Source organism: Strongylocentrotus purpuratus, unplaced genomic scaffold (genome assembly GCF_000002235.5).
Source record: "Strongylocentrotus purpuratus isolate Spur 01 unplaced genomic scaffold, Spur_5.0 spur5_scaffold_16, whole genome shotgun sequence".
Taxonomy (NCBI): domain Eukaryota; kingdom Metazoa; phylum Echinodermata; class Echinoidea; order Camarodonta; family Strongylocentrotidae; genus Strongylocentrotus; species Strongylocentrotus purpuratus.
In genome coordinates, this window is record NW_022145601.1 from 8866472 (window position 1) to 8887321 (window position 20850).

At 37.2% G+C, this 20850-nt stretch overlaps 1 protein-coding gene across 13 annotated transcripts in view; it reads right to left on the reverse strand.

Annotated features, from left to right (window-relative positions):
* Positions 1-20850, reverse strand: part of LOC576875 (kinesin-like protein KIF1A) — a 136856-nt gene that overhangs the window by 105790 nt on the left and 10216 nt on the right. For all 13 annotated transcript variants that reach the window (XM_030986719.1, XM_030986718.1, XM_030986715.1 and 10 more), the window contains exon 3: positions 3168-3247. In XM_030986719.1, coding sequence (XP_030842579.1) covers positions 3168-3247 — 80 coding nt within the window. The remainder of the gene's footprint in view (positions 1-3167; positions 3248-20850) is intronic.

The window sequence follows — 20850 nt, forward strand, 5'->3', positions numbered from 1 at the left end:
TACAAAAAGCAACTTGACATGTTTACCGCGCAATTTCAAGCAAGTATTTCCGGTCATATCGGGGTCACTCGCGGGTCATGAGCCATGCATACACGTGTTTGTTACGGAGGTAATAAAAATCACCCGCTGCAGCGTGAATGGGTACATGATATTTATCCCGCTGCTGCAGCGGGATAACTTTTCTACTGTGAATGCATTTGTAGCGGTGTTATGGCGGTGTCGCCGCTCCGCTACAACGCCGCTACAAATTTCAAAACCACTGTGAATGGGGTATTAAACAGATAAACTTATTACAAAGGTGGGGTTGCCTTTTTAGGTTTCCTAGTCAGTAACTGGGTGGAATTTTTACAATATAAATTCAACCTAATTTGGAAGACAGAGAGTAGCCATATTTTTCCTTGACAAAAGTGGCCCTTTCTTTAAAAGGGGCATTTTTTGGGGGTAAATATGATCAGTCAAATGGAGAATTCCTCAAGGCACAATGTAAGAAAGTTAACAAATACTGAAAGATCCCTTAATAGCATAAATAACTATGGGACATCATTTTTTTCCATTAAATACATGTGCATTTCACTCAGATTCTTATTAAAGTTAAATGAAACAAGATCACTGTTAGGATGCCCCCTGTCATTTAATAACTTTGTGTTATTTATTCCTCCTTTTTTTTTCCTTCAGAAAATGATTTCACACCATGTTTATTTTAGGGACAACTCTGATCACCCCTCATCAACTAAATGTAAAAGAAATGATGGTTGGCCACTGACCACTGACCTATATGGTAAATGAAATTCTACAGCCCAAAATTCAACCAATTACATCTTTACAGCTTACTGTTGCTAAAATCAGGTCGCTATACCCCCATCGTAACAGAATTGTGTGAAGAAGCCAGCCATGCACTTAGCTTTAATGAGATGACTTGACAACCTGCCCCTTAAAGCGACAGTCAAGTTCTGATGCGAGTTGAAAAATAAGTTGTGAGTATTCTTGTTCTTTTATACCTCGTAGAGGTGTTGTGGTCTAGTGAATAAGTCACCAGACTGTAGGTATGGGGTTCAAATCCCAGCATGGCACTAATGTCCTTTGGCAAGACGTTAATCTACATTTGCCTCTCTCCACCTAGGTGTTAAATGGCTACCCAGAAGGTTGTGAATGTTAATGAAGCTTGCTTAACATTGTGAGCTTCTGTAAAATGTTGCTTGGGTGTATTAAAAGCGCTATATAAACGCAGGATATTATTATTATCATTACTGTGTAAAAGAATATCATGAAAGCAATGTCATGTGAAAAGAACCGCCATACCGCCATATATTTATTGCTACTGTTTAGATTAAAACTTAGGATTGAATTTTGAAAAGACTAAGTTTGTGTAGTATAATGTTTGGCCAGGAAGGATTATATATTCATACCCATGTGCAAAGGTTTTTTTCCCTGCAAGATTGAGTCAAAAATTTAAAATCAGTTTGATAATCCAAAATCAAACAATGCACAAGTATTCATATCTGCTAGTTTGCTTCATTATCAACCTTTCCCAAAACTTCTAAACGATTATTTTCACAATGCCATCGTATAACCGGTACTGGACTCTACCTTGAAACCTCTTCTTCCCAGAGTCCTTAACGCAAAAAAAGAGAAAAAATTATGGAATTAATTACTTTGCCACATACTGGGTCAGAAGTCACGCTTAGCATCAGAACCTGCCACCTCCATGTTTCATCTCGGAGAGCAGTTGGCTTGGACCAAGGATTCTAATTAAATTTTTCTGGACACGAAGTAGATCATGGAGGATGTTTTTTTCCTTTATATAGACAGTTGGTCTTTAAAGGGAACTATACACCTTTCCTATAGATTGTGATTGCTTTTCAGACCTACGTAGTACAATTATTTTTATTTTAAATTAGGCACAAATCCTCCCAATAATGCCAAAACAAAATATTTTTCAACCACTGTAAAGTCTATAGTACTATCATAAAAATGTACTTAATAATGTGTAAGAATTTCTATGGAGTCTGAGTGGTGGAAATTGTTCATAAACAGCCAAAATCAGTGATAATTATTTCCTATTTTCCATATTATTAATTAAGCACCAGCAGAACCGAATATATAGATCAGCAAAACTACATTTCAGTTGAAATATTTCTGTGACAGTTTGTGGGAGATCTTTTCCGTAAAATGACTATTAAGTAGGCCTATATATCCTTATAAATGTAGTTGCTTTTTCCCATTCATTAATTATTTATGATTGTTAAAAGTAGTTCCCCTTTATTTCCTTTCTTTCTTGCTGTGTCTCATTCCCTCTTTTCAGATATACCACTGTTTCTCTTCCTCTTTCCCTCCATCCCTTTTCCTCTCCCCTCTTCTCATCTCCTCTTTTTTGTTTTCTCTCTCTATTATCATTCTTCCCTCTCTCTCTCTCTCTCTCTCTCTGTGAATATTCACAAAGCTCTCCATCCCCATATGACACATTTTTCTCATCATCCATTTTTATTTTGAAGCATTACATGTATGTTCTCCTTCTTATATTCTTCTATCCAATTTGTTATCTTTCAAATATATATATAATCATCATCAAGGCTTCCTATATGAAACTTGTTCAGATTAAAATATAAACACCCACATAACATTAATATTTTGTTGCTCTATTGTGAAATAGGTAATCTTGTTTACTTACCAATCCCTATCCAATTTCCCCCCTTTCCATCTTTTCTCAAATCATTCTCCACGCTTTCCTTATTTTTCAGACAAATAATCATTTTCCACTTCTCTTTGTCGTCTTCCTCTTAATCCTTTTAAACATAAATAATCTTCATCAAGGCTTCCTACATGAAACCCATTCAGATTAAAATATAAACACCCATATAACATTAATATTTTGTTGCTCTATTGTGAAATAGGTAATCTTGTTTACTTACCAATCCCTATCCAATTCCCCCCCTTTCCATCTTTTCTCAAATCATTCTCCACGCTTTCCTTATTTTTCAGACAAATAATCATTTTCCACTTCTCTTTGTCGTCTTCAGTCCTCCAATCATTCTCTGTCTTTGTAGTTGCATTTGGACTCAGAGTTCACGTTATTCTATGTCACTGGCATGAACTTAATATAGTGAAACCTGAATGAAACAAGGTATCCAATCGAAATGTAATTAGAATCGATTACACTGGAAACTTACCGTTGTCGTAGACCAATAGGAGTGGTCAAAATTGAAGCTCTTTGGTTGTTCTTTGCCTTGGGTTTTGGGGTTTGTGATTGCTGCAGGGGGAAAACAAAGAGAAGTTATAGATAGAAAAGTTATTATCATTCTCTGTGTACATATGTACAACACAAACAATAAAGGCGTGGCATACAACATCTAGATAGAATGTCTCTGTAATTTTATAGATCCAAATCATAAAACCATAGATCCAAATCATAAAACCAATCTACCAAATCTCCCAAAGAATGAGAAAATCAAAAGAAATATTGAGAAAAATATAGGGAAAATAAAGAATTATGAAGGTTTCAAGACGCCAAGACATTCATTCAGATTAGATCGTCAAATGTTTATAGTTTACACATCTTCTTTTTTTTTTTTAACCTTCAGAGAATTTTTAATTTTAATCAAGATTCGCATCTTTACAAACACCAGATTCCACTGGACCGATCATAAACACCAGAAAACGGTTTGATTTACGGCACTCATCTTTTCCCAGGAGAGATGATTGGTTGTGACTCATTGTTTTTAGAGTCTCCTCCGCTTTTTAATGAAGTGCCTACATATTGATCCTTCCTACTACATTAAATCAATGTCCTTTTTTCCCCCGGGATCGGAGCCTGACGTGTCCTGTGCTTCATGCACGTAGCTTTAGGAGATAAATGAGATCATCTTCTACAAAACTAAAATTAACAAACCGTCTGTTGACAGCCAGATGGCCGTTAATTGACTCATAAGTAAATGTTTATCTGTTTTATGCCCTTCTTGCGCTAAAGAACAGATATAACCCTAGTTGAACCCTTAAAATGTTGCCATTACAACATCACAGGTTATAAGAGATGACGCTTTGAGCAATTTTTGCGAAAACTTCGGAATCTAAAATTTTGCTACCACTTGAATGTGCTTTCAAACTTGTAATCCTAGGTATTTAATCCTTTAATTGCATATCATGAATCTTTACAAAGATCGGCTGTGTAAATACAATTTAAAAGGCGATATCACCCCCTAGCAAAAATGTGGGCTCAAAAGTCACAAATAATAGCACTAATTACAAACTGCTGATGACCTTGAATAAATACAAAGCTTAGCAATTGACCTTACGATCAATTTTTGCGATTGATTGCATTTAGTGATCAATGCAGTCAATTGTACGATCAATTGTTATGCTTTGTGGCACGGGGCTCTGGTGTTTTGCTAAAGCTCATCATGTTATCATTCTCATGCCAAAGTTATGGTATACACACAAAAAAGTCCTGAGTCATCACATCATTAAAGTTGATACTCTAAGCAAATAAATGTCCCTTAATTTGTTACCTACGGCAAGTATATGTTATTTTTAAGTTTTTCAATTACTTAGTATATCACAAAAAAATTCTGTCTACTCGAAATCCTCAATTGAAATGTCTAAAATATCCGCCTCTCTTTGCATAGAAAATCAGTCACGACGCTGGTCTACTATTTATGACCTCACGTCCGGGAGAGAGTATATTCACGTACCCGGATGTTCCATAGCAAACATGTGCAGAGTGATACGATTTTCTGCATATTTTTGTTTCAAAGGCTGAAAAGTCTAATAAATCATAATTCTATGTACAATTCTTTACCTTCCCCTAGTACTTCATAGTATTAATATCAATTCCCCTTTTAAAAATTATGACATATACATGCCAACGATGTGCTATTAGTCGATATTTTCACCATGTAATTTTTGTTTTGGTGTTGAAATCGGCCCAGGCACGGAGTGAACAGTAGCTGTCTACCCATGCACAGTTCATTACCATACACTGCAGCGATCTCCCGATGGTTTCTTCTTCCTTTTTCCCATGTCTTTCGCCTTCCTTGGCCCTGAACATCCTTCATCTACCAATTCTGACACCGGTAGTCAGGAGCAAGTCTTTGTTAGTTGTTTTTCTTAGCTGGCAACGTCACTTTCATTCTCTTGCAATTGCCGATAAACATATAACTAGCGCACGTACGTTCCATCACAAGCAAGCAGCGCCTAGAGCAGCGGCTTGGTCTTACCTCCCGATTCTGCTCGCTCCACGAACGTTCATGCAAGAGCCGCATCACTCGCCAAAATATTATAGAGGAAGCGCGCTTGCATGATCTCGTTCAAGTTTGATATTTTACAACATAAAATGTTTAACTGGTACTGTATCCTTTTTTGAGGCAGTCACACACATCTATGATAAGTACTATCATAGTTCTAGACCTATTCGTTTTACAAAACTGCTCATGTACATCTGATGACAATAATTTATAATGCATCCGCCTATTCATAAGTGCACGATTTAACTTTAATTCCTAAGCAGTAAACTCGTCTTAAATCTCTACCAAATAGGTGAATATGAGGATATAAAAAGAAATCAGCGACTGGAAAATGTTGCTTCGTTATTCTTCATTCAAATGAAAACAGAAAATCCATCAAATATACTCCTTAACAACAACAAATCTAAGCTCTGACAGGATAGCATTTACGTAGGGATATCACTGCCTTTCACTCTCACTGAGCCCATGACTCCCGTTCGTGACGTCACGGATAGAGGCCCGACTCTACGTGCACTTCCGGGTTTCAGACTTAGATATTTTGGTAGAGTTTACTCGAATAAATTCATTATTCTAAACTTGTTTTGTCGGGTGGACACCATTTGGTGTTATTATGGGGGTTAAAAGCTTTCTATTTATGTAATTATCTCAGTATTTGGGATTGTCTTAGAGTATCAGCTTTAAAATTTGCAAAAATAAGGATTATTATTTTATCACTAGAGACCATAACTCCTTCATTCATCCTTCGTCAAACGCCTGAACGTACAAAATGAAATGAAATTTTCCACCAGATATGAGTAATATGATGACTGTTTCGTTCACATTGTACAGTCTTGTTCACACTTAGTAAACCGTCATTAAAAAACGTTACAGCAAAGTAAAATGAGTGAGTGTGGTGCACCTCACATTTCTGCATCAAATAGAATGAAGGGCACATTGTATACATGTGTAGCAGCCTTTATTAAATGTGGCTACTCTTTCACCCCAATCACCATTCATTTAAAGCCTGCCTGCACTACTTGAAGCTCCAGTAGTTGCACCCTCTATATAGCAAACAATGCCTTAGTGGTACCCGTTGGTCCCCCATGATCCCCTTTTTCTTATGTTAATTGAGAGCTGATTTGATGAGATAACAGCCTGTCAGTGACCACGCATGGAGGTCTAATCCCTCCTAGCCAAACTAGTGCAGACAGGCTTTAAGTACAACATGATTGCGATGACTTAACATAACTATGAACCTACAGTACATGTAACTCCGTAGTCTGGGGCATTATGTATTGTGTGAACATGATGATGACATGATACATAATCTGAACATGACTTCTAAAGATAACCCGTAGCTTATTAAAATATCCCTCAAGTTGATTGCTTGAAAGGATTTGCAAACGTGGTATGTACAAAAAAAGTGAATATGTTTTGCCTCTACAGTTTTTTTAGTTAGCTGCTGTACATCTCTCATATGAACAAGGCCATACTGAGCATTGTCATTCTAGTACAGTACCTGATCAATTCAATACAAGGGCATCATGAACTGGCCCTGAAGGGAGTATGGATAGGGTTTGTCATTCGGCCGCGATTGCAATTATTATATGAGCCTGCCCGTCACTCAATATCCACAAACAAACTCCTTGAGTAAATGGAAATCATTATCACATTGCGAATGCGATGAAAGCTCATTTACACAAGCATCCTGTTCATTTCACAATGGGCTGCTGAGATGTACATGTAGAAGTACATTAGAGCACCGCTAAAGTGTTGGGAGCCCCAACAATCTGATGACAAAATGTCACGTAAATTGTATCATAGTGTGAAAGAGGATGTCATTTAAAACACATTTCTGCAAGGATTTTTAAATGTGTTAGAAATCAAATATTGATGAAAGAATACAAAATCTAGGTTTTTTATGGACAACAGAAAACCCATTATCAATATTTGTCTTTAAACACATTTGGGGGGAATCCTTGCAGAAGTGTGTCTTTAATGACATCCTCTTTCACATTACGGTACAATTTAAGTGAAATTTTGCCATCAATTTTTTGGCAAATTTGGGGCTCCCAACACTTTAGAGGGGCTTTCACTATTTCATGAGTTTAAGCCCTTCTGGTTCTAAGCGATGATGAAACTTCCATCTTAATAATAAATAGCAACAAAGTGATACTCAAAGTGCACATTTGTTATCAATTATTTAATACCTTAGTGCTGATGCATAATATATGTATATGCAATATTTTTTCCCGTAACGTGAGAGTAATTTTAATAGTTTCATACTATTAATTAAATGTATTGTTAACTGTAACTGTATAATTGTTTTAAATGGGGGCACGCTACAAGAGTCCTATCTCGCACCCCGGGGCAACGTGTCTGACACGGCCGGTTGTAGCAACTACTCCGAAGATCAAGATTACAGTAATCTTGATCTAAGGAGACACGAACGAACGAACGCTGATGCATGTACACGTAGCTTACCTTCAAAAACATATATTTCTTTGTAATAGAATTAAAGTAAATACATTGAATTGTATCAGGCTTAGGCATATAATTTAATATTTTGTAAGTAGTATGTTTACATCTTCCCCAGATGATTTATGCAACTTGCCTTGAGTACAGTGTTCATGTAAGGCTATACATGACAATTTGAAGTAAATACATGTATTTTAATCAGTTACATACAACAAACAATGCTTGTACTTAATAATCTTATGGGGAAATATGACATTAATGAAATATGTTATTTTGAATGAGAAACTCTAGTAAATCTGTTTATGTTTTCATCATCTGGATCATGTGACCACAGTGAGTTTGAATAATACCTACAAGGAAATTCAGTATTTTCTTAGAATATAGAGAAGATCAAACATAATTCTGAACAATATGATGAATGCATGATTATTACTTGATATGTATTTTGCGAATGGTGCTTAATCTGCTACAAGATCTTAAAATTCAATGTTTCCATTAGGTCTATCCTACAATAAGATTATTTAACATAAATAATCAATACAAAAATGAAGCAAAAGATACCAAGCAATTGAAAAAGTTGAATTGATTAGGAGTATGATAATCTTATCAACTTAACAATCTCAGATACGTATTGAAAAGCACAAATCTTGATTTGTATATAAATAGGCCTTCCATATGTTGATGAATAAACAAGCTCAGCTATCAATCTGAGGCAAACATCTTGAATTCCGAATTCCAAATGGACTTACAGCCTACATAGTTTGAAGAGGAGGAGGAAAAAATATGGATGAGACAGAGAATGGAAGGATGAGAGAGAGAATGGAAGGATGAGAGAGAGAATGGAAGGATGAGAGAAGAGGGGGAGACACTACGTCATGGGTAACGTCAGAGCAAGGATGTACCAGCACAAGGACTCAAACATGCCCATCAAGCAGAGCAGATCTCTACCATGTTGGCTGCCAAATATAAGTGTCTTTTTCTGAGTTTCTCCCCATCCAGCATTGTTAGAAAGGAAAGTGGTGTGAGATTTGGAGAGATGAAAGGAGAGATGAAAGAAGAGATTGGGAGAGGGGAAAAGATGTATGGAAAGAGAGAAGTGAATGGAGAGAGAGAGAGAGCAAAAAAGAGATGAGAGGTACGCGATATAAAAGAGGAAAGAGAGAGATAGAAAGAATGTAAAAGAAAAAATGAAAAGAGAGATGGAAGGAAAGAAAGAGGGAGAATAGAAGAGAGGGAGAATAGAAGAGAGAGTGAAAGTAGAGAGAGTGAAAGTAGAGAGAGTGAGAAGAGAGTGAGGAAAGAGTGAGAGGAGAATGAGGAGAGAGTGAGAGAGAGGGAGAGAGAGGGAGAGAGAGAAAAAGAGAGAAAAAGAGAGAAAAAGAGAGAAAGAGAGAGAAAGAGAGAGAAAGAGAGAGAAAGAGAAAGATAGGGAAAGAAATAGAAAGCAAGGGGGTAAGAGGATCAGATGAAAATGGGACAGAGGAGAGAAAAGAGACGAAGGGAAATGGTAAAAACATAAAAAGAGATGAGAGATTAAGATGGATATATAAAAGGGATGGAAGAGAAGAGAATAAAAAGAGAGAACAGGAGAAAGAGAGAGAGAGAAAGAGATGATAGAGGGGTACATGAAGAAGAGATGAGAATGTGACAAAGGGGAGAAAAAAGACAAGGAGAGATGAGAAAAACAAAGAAGAGATGAGGAAGAGAAGAAAAAAGAGATGGAAGAGAAGAAAAAAGAGAAAAGGAGAAAGAATTGAGAAAGAGAGAGAGTAAGTGTAGAGGAATGGCACTTTAAGTGAGGTGATGAGAAGAGAGAAGAAGAGATGAGAAGGGGGAGAAATGAATGAAGGGAAGAGGGTAAGAAGGAAGAAGAGGATAACCGATGTGATCAAAGAGGAAATGAGAGGTAGGTGATGAATATGGATGGGGGCTTCATTTCAAAAGTAAATCCACACAGAGAGCTTTACAATGTAATTAAGTTTTTTTAATGAGGAAATGCACAAAATAGCAAAACAAGACAGTGCAAGTGTTGACCCTAGACCCCTCGAAAATGGAGATTGACAAAAGAAATAATACTTTAATATCTGACATACAAATCCCAGGTATTTCTCATAGAAGATTAAACCAAAATAGCATTAAAATAACTGACTCCAGATAAAATTGAAAATACCAAATTCAAAATATACATGTAGGTTGATGTCATAATATGGACATTTGTCAACAAGACACTTGCAGGAGAGAGAAAAAATATTTAAATAAAACCATTTGGGAATGAGGGTAAAAGCAAGGCAGTATATCTAACTTGACAAGATCTAGTGAAACAGATCATGACTACTAGGGAAACGGTAAGAGGGTTCAACAGAACGGAGAGAATGGAGAAACAAAATTTTATTCAAAAAACAACGCAACGAAGCAAGAACAAGAATGAGAAACAGAGAAAAGGAACGATAGCAAGCTCTGGGGGGAAATAAGACTCAGGAGAGGGGCCCTACCACCAGGCAAGCTTTCAGGGTTTGCACGCCAATATAGACTCATCCTGGAGAGTTCTGACGTTGAAGACAGGGCTCTGGTTGTCATGGCAACAGGCAAGTCGCAGTGCATGAGATCTGAATGCATGGAGAGGAGTGCGCAGCTAGCGCCGGCTCTATTATCTACATGTATGTTATAATATGCATCAGAAAATTGCATTTTTATTGTATTGTGCAAGAATTGCGCGATCAAAACAAATCCCGTCGCAGGAATTAGTCCCCCCAAAATAGACTCTGTTTGCCCATCTACAGACATGCGCCTGCTGGGCAAATTCCATCTATAGAAATTAGACTGATCAGTGATCACTATTAGGGCTTCTTTCACCAAGTCAATCCTTTATGACTTTCTTTTTCTTTTAGATTCTTTAAAGGTAAATCAATTTCACAATTCGATATCTGGCTCTGATCGGACGAGCAAATCCATGGCTTTGAAAAAAGCTTAGCGGGGAGGATACTGGATAGCGATTTATCAAACATATGTTTCTGTAATCCCTGCACTTGTATTGTTCAAAAGTATGTGTCGCTATGTTTCAGGGATTGGTATTGTACGTAAAGCAAAATGCAAATATCAGAATGAGATCATTTTGTACAATTCATCTTTCAATTTTTGTTTTCAATTAGTTTTATTACACCATTTAAAATAAAAAACAGTGTACAAAATCAGGCATGTATGAACATTATTGATACAGTGTAAATGTTCAGGGCGCCCCTAAAAGCCAAGGCTTGATTAATGGGGCACTCAATACATAAAGAAATGTTGGTAGAAAATGTATAGTTGCAGAGTAATGAGCAAAGAAAGATAAAGAAATCAGAGTAAGTTGTAGGCCAGACACTATGTGCTTTAAAACAGTTCACTACAGTATGTGCAAATGGGAGTCGTGTTTTTTATCAAAAATGATGCCCAGTAAGTTTTTGTGCGTTTGTTTTGTTTTTATTTCACTGGACCAAACAACTAATCTTCTGCAGGATATACAATCCAGAATAGATCAGAGCAATTTCCTCTCAAAATGTGATTCCCCAACCAGAGCTCAAGATTAGATTTAATCTCAATATCGGTTCACTTGATCTGAGAAACCTAATTACGCCTTTGACTTAGACTACTAGTGGATCATATATTGTACCACAGGATATACAATGTAGCTCCAATAACACTTGATCTACTAAACCTAATTACGTCTGGGACTTAGACTACTAGCGGATCATATAGTACCACAGGATAAAGCTCCAATAACACTTGTCAGTCTCTATCTAATCAGAACCAAGGCGTACCGGTACTGATGGGCCATGTTGAGTGTCCGCAGACCAACGAGGGCCTTGATGGAAGCGATGAAGATATCTAAACTCCCATTCACACCACGATAATTAATTGTATAGTGATCACAAAAACCCTAGACAGCTGCACAATTATGTATTGTTATGTTTTCTAGTCTAAACGTTGTGTATTACTCTTTAGCTATAGAATGCACCTTTGAGTATTGTTTTGAAAGAAAGAAGTTCAATCAATTATCAGGGTCTTATTCTCATCTGAATGTATTGAACGGAAATCGTGTATCGTAACTTGGTGGGGCTTGTCTTGAGCATGCACTAATGATCAGCCAGCTGTCACCTCAACTGACCTCTTCAAGACTATCTTCTTCACCCGCATATGACGTTTCTTTAAACAAGAAACGCATCAATTTGTCTAGTCTGAAAAGGCTATGACCCTTATCAGTCATCGTAGCACAGTGAGGCGGTAGGAGAGGGAGCCAGGGCTTATCATAATAATGAATCGTTTCCACACTTTGAGTGCATCTATCGGTCGTCGTCGTATCCAGATCCCAGCCTGTTAATACATGGCCGAGTTAAGCGTGATGATCCACGGATTGACGTTGGGCAAATTAAATAAACTGCAAGGTGCAAAAGCATGACGTGAGGAACAGTGGCTCAAAGGTCATTGGAAGGTTGTTTGGAACTGCAGGTCCTGGGTTCAAAATCAATTTGGAGCACTCATGAGCATACTGTGGTAACATATTAATCCTGCATTACAACATTACAAGCCATTGTGTCTCCTGGTTGCTTGCTGAAGTTTAGTAAATTAAATTGCATAAAAGCAAGCATAACAAGAGGCACAATAACTTCAGACAACAGTGCTTGGTCTGAGAACCCGTAGACCTGTTCTAATTCTGCACTTACCCTATTGGACTGAAAAAGAAATAATTCAGTCTTTGAATAACTCCTCTAAAAAGGTGGCCAAATGAATCTAATTGCCCTCGATCTGGAGCTAGTGCACTAAATTTGGCATATTTTTTTCTTACATTTAATACAGGCATGTCAGTTTATCTATAACAGCACTTCTACATGTAGCTTTACATTACATGAAAACATAATACAATTAAATAAAAGGGGTCAATATATGGCTTTTTACAGAAGAGGAGGAGATGAGGAGATAAGTAAATACAAGTGTCAATATGAAATACAAAAATAAAGATTGTGTCTGAACTATTGACACTATAATGAAATGGGAAAATGACAGGTGGTCATACATTGTATATCAAATGTATTAACCTGAATATTATGAAACTTTTGACACATACATTATTCTGAATCTATTATCTAAAAGCACTATTTAAAATCTAACAAAAATCAAAAATATCCTAATGACATGTTTAAGGCACTATTGACTACCCTAATTAAATTCATTATCTCTATCTTCACAGCTGTCTGGCTTTTTCATACTCTATTTTCTTTGTTCCCTTTTCTTTTTATTACATGCATGTTATTCCCACTATGCATGGGTGCACAGGTCTTCTGAACAAGTATTAAGTCTGTACAGACAAAGCAACAAAGTACAAAGAAAATCAATCTGCCACAATACAATTGACATTTTAACTGTAAACTAATTGATTCAGATCAAATGTAGTCCAGATGAAGGCCTGCAGCCAACTTTATTTACATTGTTAAAAAGACAGTAGATTGCATAATTTGCATACAGTCCAATTGTGTACTCTACATTTAATCATGTATCAGTAGACAATACAGTCAAACAGCTGGGTTGACAACGAGCAGAAATGTATGTAGATTATTTGCTTATCAAGTATTCATTGCCACAGTATTTACATACTGTATCTACATAACTAATCACGAATTGATTGATATTCTGCTAGCAATGCTTTGATGCCTTTTTTAATTGAAATTATAAATTCATTTCTGATGTTCATACTGTGACATATCTTTCTTTTAAGCTCTCTCTCCCTCCCCCTTTTAACATGAAATGTTAATGTATCATGTAGTCCTAATGATCAAAACATTATGTAGTTTCTCTATAGTGCATACATGTACATGTACATGTAGGGACTTAAATTTATTTTTGTGAAATGCGCTATATCAGAATGGTTTATAATTATTATTAGTTACACATTCACTGATAAGTAAAAATACAAAACATATTTGTACAAATTGTCTTAATTTATAATCCCATTCTCATCATTTTCCTTGTACATTAAATTTGCATGTAGTCTATTAAAAGCCCACGACACATTATACAACATGACTACAATGAAAAAAAATAATAGTAGTAAATAATAAAATCAGTGAAGGAGGATTTTCAAATCAGTTCAGAATCTTTGTGACGGCATTACAGTCTTGCAATCGTCAATTACTTTAGGCTTTTACACCGACTAGAAGGCTTAAAAGGACTAAAACTGTTATTGTTAGATTTACATCATTTTCAAATCCTCGATCGGGACGATGTTTTGTTTCAATTTCCATATCTAATCAACTGCCATTTCTTTGAGAATTTGATCGTAGAAGGATTGTAAATTATGTTAGGTGGGCTCTAGAGGTAAGCTCAACATGCCAACCTGGGGTGTTTCACAAAGATCCTAAGTTGAACTTAAAATAAAGTATATATTCAAAAGCGAAAATTTAAGTATTTTAGACTTTTTATAGATTCCACATCAAGAACATGAAATCTCCTTGATAACAAAAAACATGAAGGATTTGAATCAACATTTCTTGCCTTTTAAAATAATTTTTACAAAATATGATAGATGCAACGGTTTTCTATAATTGTTAAGTCCAACTTAGAGATGAGTTCAACTTAGGATCTTTGTGAAACACCCCCCTGATCTACATTCATTGTACATTGTACATTGTACATTTAAATATAGCAATGATGTTAGGTGTGTAGAAGACACGGTGTGTAGGAGACAGTGATTAAGGTCACCTTTTGAATTGAGACACTGCCGAGGAGATCATGATGCTAATTACATTCCAATTTCACACCCGAAGAAGGCAATTAATGTAGCCTAGCTCAGCTGCGTAAAATGGCTGAAGACAGTCGCGATCGACAGTGATCACACCACCTACACATCTACACTGCGACTGAGAGCTAATTCGAACATATTGCCATTTCAATTTCAGGTTGCAATACAAAACCCTCTCCAATTTTGCAAAGGTCATGTGATCACAGCGATACACATGTATTGGACATGAATGTAACGAGGTAGAGATTGGCCTCCACACAAGCAAAAGATCTTCACTTGTAAAGTGCATACAGTTATCCTTTATGCATGTATATTCTGTACATGTAGGACTGAATATTGTCTTTGAAATTAAGTTCATGTCAATAATATAAGTAAAGATACATATGACCACTCAATTACTGGTACTGCTCTGAAAATATATATCATGTAGTACAGGTCATTTTACTGTATTTACATGTACAGTACGGTATGTACATGAACATGTATGTATCTAATACAAGCCATGGTTTAAATTCGAGTGGAATATCAATTTGGAGGTAGTAAGTATTATAGTACATCATGTACGTGAACAAATATGTACATGTAGAGCTTTCAGAGTTTGAATACGATATAAGTGTAGAGGTGTTGTTTATTAGGCGTGGAGTTCAAATCCCTTTAGCAGCACTAATGGCATTTGGCAAGACATTAATCTACAAACATACCGGTATACATTTGGCACACTCCACCCAGGTGAGGTGAATGGGTACCTAACATCAATTAATTCCTGAACATGTTTGGGCGCTGTAAAAGCAGCCGTGCTGAACATCCTGCGTAAGGATGATGGAGCGCCAGGAGTGGCAATATGTCCCAGGCATGAGCAGTATACAAGACTCCATAATTTCTAACCACTTTTCTTATTTCAAAATGACTTGCCCGACCAAAGCCAACCATATCATTAAACATTGTTTAGTGACATATAACATAAAACAGTATTTCATAATACCGGTACCATTTTGCCTTACAGGTACAGTACATGTATGTCGGGATTCTCTGGAAAGAACATCACCCGTAACTTCAAATTAAGTCATATCATCCTAAATGACAACTTCAATTGTGCAAACATCGATAAATGACTAATATTAAGCCCGGGGATAATGATGATGATCTTACTAGGATCTGTGTAGAAGAAAGATGCTAATGGGAAGAGGCAGGATCATTTAAAATGCAGAATGGTGGCTGCTGATACGTGGTAACGGTGCTAGAGCAATTCATAATGAAACGTAACGAGCAGTGAGTCAGAGAGAGTGGGTATGCATTATTGATGCACCTACATGTAGGAGGTGCATTGGCGCTAGTCTCAAGGCACAGACCCATGTCAGTCGTACTGCGTAAGAGAGTGTCTGGACTAAGAGACTAGTTGGCGTAATGCATGGTCTAGTGCACACCATAGGCTCTGTTCTTTAGCTTATCAAGCCGGAGACTGACAGGGCTAGGCTCTGCTCAAGGCTTTATGGACTTGCGTTTTATGTGTCGAATTAGGGTCTGTGCTGGCAGACTAATAGAGCATAGGGAGGCAGTGAAATGCTCCAGTGGAGGAAGATGTAGAATAAGATGAAGGAATGGAAGGAAGGAAGGATGGAGGGAGGGATGGAGGGATGAAGGGGTGGATGGATGGATGGATGGATGGATGGATGGATGGATGGATGGATGGAGGGAGGGATGGATGGAGGGATGGATAGATAGTTGGAGGGATGGATGGATGGATGGATGGAGGGATTGATAGATGGATGGATGGATGGATAGATGGATGGGTGGATGGATAGATGGATGGGTGGATGGATGGATGGATGGATGGAGGGATGGAGGGAGGGATGGAGGGAGGGAGGGAGGGAGGGAGGAAGGGATGGATGGATGGATGGATGGACTCTGGATGGATGGATGGATAGATGAACATGTATGTATGGATGGATGGATGGATGGATGGATGGATGGATGGATGGATGGATGGAGGGAGGGATGGATGGAGGGAGGGATGGATAAAGGGATGGTGGATGGAGGGATATAAGACAAATGGCAGACTGAAAGATTAGAAAGGGGATACAAGAAATAGAGATTCATTAGGAAGTAAAAATTAGTGAATGAATGCAATTTGGGGGAAATATGGTAAGAAAGTAAAATGATGAAGCAATAGGAGAAGAGGGAATTAGAAAGAACAGGAAGAGGAAAAAAGAATGAGGAATAAAAAGCACGAGAGGGGAAAAGGAGAGTGCGAGGAAAGGAAAGAGAGGGCAAGATCAGAGAGAAAAGAATACAATGAGAAAGAGAGCTTGAAAGGAGAAAGAACGAAAGAGAAATAGAAAGAGAAAGGGGGTAAGTGATAAAGAAAAAGAGGAGGAAAGAAGAAAGATAACATAAAAGGTAAAGTGACTTAAAAAGAGGGGAAAGAAAAAAACAAAGGGAACGAGATAAAAAAGCAAAAAGGAAATTGAAATAGAAAGGAAGTGAAGAAGGTATAAACTATTAAAGGTACTGTGTCCCTTTTGCAGCCAACCTCAAATTCTGTAGAACTTTGCAGGAATTATGAATATGTCATGTACATGTATGTCCTATCTGTGAAATTTAAACGTTAGCAGTGTCCTCATATTCAAATTATGCAAGGAAACCCGTTTACTTGCGAGACTTCACTGTCAGACACTATTGAGTGACTGACTGGCTTTTTATCTTCTTTGGTAATAACATACTGTACATGACAAGAGTTGTAAAGGGTACATGAGCATTTGTCTACATCAATAACCCACTTCTTGTGATGGCCAAGATTAAACTGATTGAATCTTTGCGCAGCATAAAACGTATGACCATTCGGTACAATTGTCTGAAAATCAAGACTATTACTTTTGGGCTCTATAGCCCTAAAGTCGATTTGACAACTAATAGTCATTATTTTCCCACTTGAAGACATTTTCAAGCCCCACCTTTTTTAGGGAAGTTCTAAATAAGTATTATCTTTCAAATGCAGTTGGAATTGAACTTTTTCATTTTGGGGGCCTGCAAATGGGACATAGTACCTTTAAAGCAAGGAGGAAAAATATATAGAGGAAAGGAGGGAGGAGGGAAACAGAAAAAAGAAAGGGAGAGAGAAAAAAGAAAAAAGAAAATTAAAATTGAAAGGAAGTGAAGAAGGTACAAACTATTAGGAGAGAGATGGGGCAGAAAAGGCAGTGTATAAGGGAAGGTAGAAAAAAGAAAAGAAAGGGGATGTGAGAGAAGGAAGAGAGGGGGGAAGAGAGGGGGGGAAGAGAGGGGGGAAGAGAGGGGGGAAATGAGGAAGAATGAAAAATAGTAGACATAAAGGGAAGAGCAAGGAACAGGAAAGAATCCAAGAAATGGATAGATAAGAATATCATGAGGATGTACATTATACAAGTGCAAAATAGAAGTTGGGATGGGGGAGAAATTTTAAGGAAAAAACACAAATCACATTGAATATTTAATGACATACAGATGTACATGTACATGTACATTAGAAAAATACTTGAATAAAAAAAGGAGATAAATTGAGAAATAATGGAAGAAATTAAGGGGATGATCGAAGAGAAAGATTGTCACGGAACAAGAACTATGGCAATGATGCAGAACTTGTGATAAGCTAATAATTCAGGTGGAGGGGAGGGGTCAACAGAAAACGGCAATGATGCTATTTTTTTACTTTGTTTTATTCTTATCAATATCATGTATTCATACAGTAGAAGGGCTTGCATACACAATGTGGCATGGATTGTTTAAGATGTTGGTTCAGCTTTAAAGACCGTCACCACTACTGGGCAAGAAGGGATTAGACCACACAGCGAGCCATCGAGGTCACTGTGACAGGTGGCTATCTCATTAACTCAGCTCTCATTTAACATAAGAAAAAGAGGATCATGGGGGACCAACAGGCACCGATTGGGGAAGTTTTCTATATAGAGGGAGCAAGTAGCTACAAGTATGGCAGTGTGCCTTTAAATAGTGGTGTTTCCCTGAGAAAATCTGCCTTAAAATTCCTTTCAACAATTCTAAATCCCTATGAAAACAGGACCTGAAAGAAACGGTCTGCAAAACTCTGTATTCTTTCTATTGTTAAACACCGGGTTACTTTCTTCAGCTTCGACCCATGCTACTAGAGTTCCATATTGAAAGATCATGGGGAGGCTACCTATACACATGTGGGTTACGTACATGCAGCAGATGAAAAATTTGTTGTTTGGCCGACAATGGGGCCTAAAAGCGTTGCGCCACTCTGGTAAATGCAGATGCACACTATTGCATTAAAGAGAGCATTGCAATGAATAAACTTTCAAAAGTATGTGTCTATTTGATACAAAAGTAACCAAAATGAGGTAGTTGCCATCCATCTGTTTGTACATACACATTTAGTCTACAAAGAAAGACATCCCTGTGACCCTATCATGTTAGTATTGGTATCAGGGAGCCGCAGCACTAATGTCCTTTGGCAAGACATTGATCTACATTTGTCACTCTCCACCCAGGTGTTAAATGCGTACCCGGTAGGATGCGTAAGCTAATGTGGTTAGATTAGCAAGTGTGCGCATGTAAAAATGACGCCTGGCTGGAATGCTCCCCAGGGAGTGGAGAATGTGCATACATTGTGTGCGGGTAAGCCTGAATCCAATGACCTGGGTAATAATATACTTATCTGTAAAGCGCATTGTGAGGGCCTCCGGTCCTGAAAAGCGCTATATAAGAACGAGCTATTATTATTATTAAGGTCATGAGGAGATTTTTAAAAATCTCAGCTCTCTGATTACACTATAGACCAATCAAAACCATAGAAACAAGCTATTAGAAATGTGCTGTATAAAATGCGCTCATGCCACACTGTCAATCTAGGCTCCAAACGAGTGCCCAGTGCTTGCTTAAAAGTTGTAGAGCAAGACTCAGCCAATAAAATCAATCTGGAACTTTTTTAATGAATAAAGAACTTGAAATGAAAAATAACCGACACAGGTTGACAGAAGGCCAATGAAAATAAAATAATTTCCTGTATGTAGACCTGTATTTGACAAAAATATACAGCCTTCAAGTTTGACCTCTGACAGTATTCAGTGAAATTTTCCCAAGAATTTTTAATTCATTTCTGATTCCATAGTTGAAATTGAAACTAATCTCTTGCAAATTGTTAATCATGCACTAAACATCTACAGTGTAGCAATCAAAATTCCTAGCCAATTCTTTTTTTTAACATTTATGTACATGTATACATGTCTTTTAAAGAAGTCAAAACTTGCTTTAAAATGTAAACAATAACAAAGGTTTGGAGTCTTTGTTTTGCTTTAAATTATAATCATTGATGGTACGTGTAAGATAAGATTGCTTTGCATTTAGGGAGACTTTCCTTAAATTGACATGACATGGATACGACTACTTTTATCCACCGCACCAGAAAACTGCCATAGCGGGGCTGAGTCATACAGGCAAACAAGGCAATAAATGGCTGAATCAAGGGCTCCAATGACATTAGCACAAACTACGGGTCAGAAAATTCTAAAAATGCCCATTAGTCACGCAAATAAAGAATATGAATATAAGAGTCGTCAGTTTTGCATGCGAGCAATCAGTCAGAAAGGACTGGGAGAATTGTTTGATTTTTTGACAGAAAAAAATGGTCCATTAAGCCATATGGAACACTGTACACGTACACGTACAATACTTTACCACAGCAGTAGCAGTACTATAACTATCAGTGACAAATGATGAATCATGCTTTGGTTGTTCCTAATTGGTCACCTTAATTAATCAATTGAAATTGATAGTGTTTACGATTGCAGTATGCACATCGTTATGAAAAATTGCAATGGGAGTGAATTACCTTTTGCTATTAATCTTGTAAAAGGTGCAAAGCCCAAAGTTGTGCGGCTCATATTTTATGCAAAAGCTAGAAATAAACATAATTATGCTGTTATAAATGCATGACTGCAGGTTCATATGAAGGCGATTAGTAGAGCATGCAGATAATTTACGGAATTAATCATTACCGGTACATGAAATTTACATGCACATGAAGAGCTGATCATCCCTAAATCTCTGTTCAAACTTAAATCTCTATTACACTCTTCTCTCTCTCTCTCTCTCTCACTCTCTTTCTCTCTGTCTGTCTCTCTTTCTCTCTCTCTCTGTCTCTCTCTCTATCTCACTCTCTCTCTCTCTTCTTCTTCTTCTAGTTATTTTCTTCTTCTTTTTCCACTTTTCATTTTCAATCAGCTTTCCCTTTCAGGCTTCTCTGCTAAGAATTAAAAGGCATTAACTTTGTCATTTGTCTTCTCCTTTTCATTCATTTCTTTTTCCATTTCTTTTTCTCTATTCAGACTGAAACAGCAAGAGACACAGAGACAGATAAGCAAATATCAA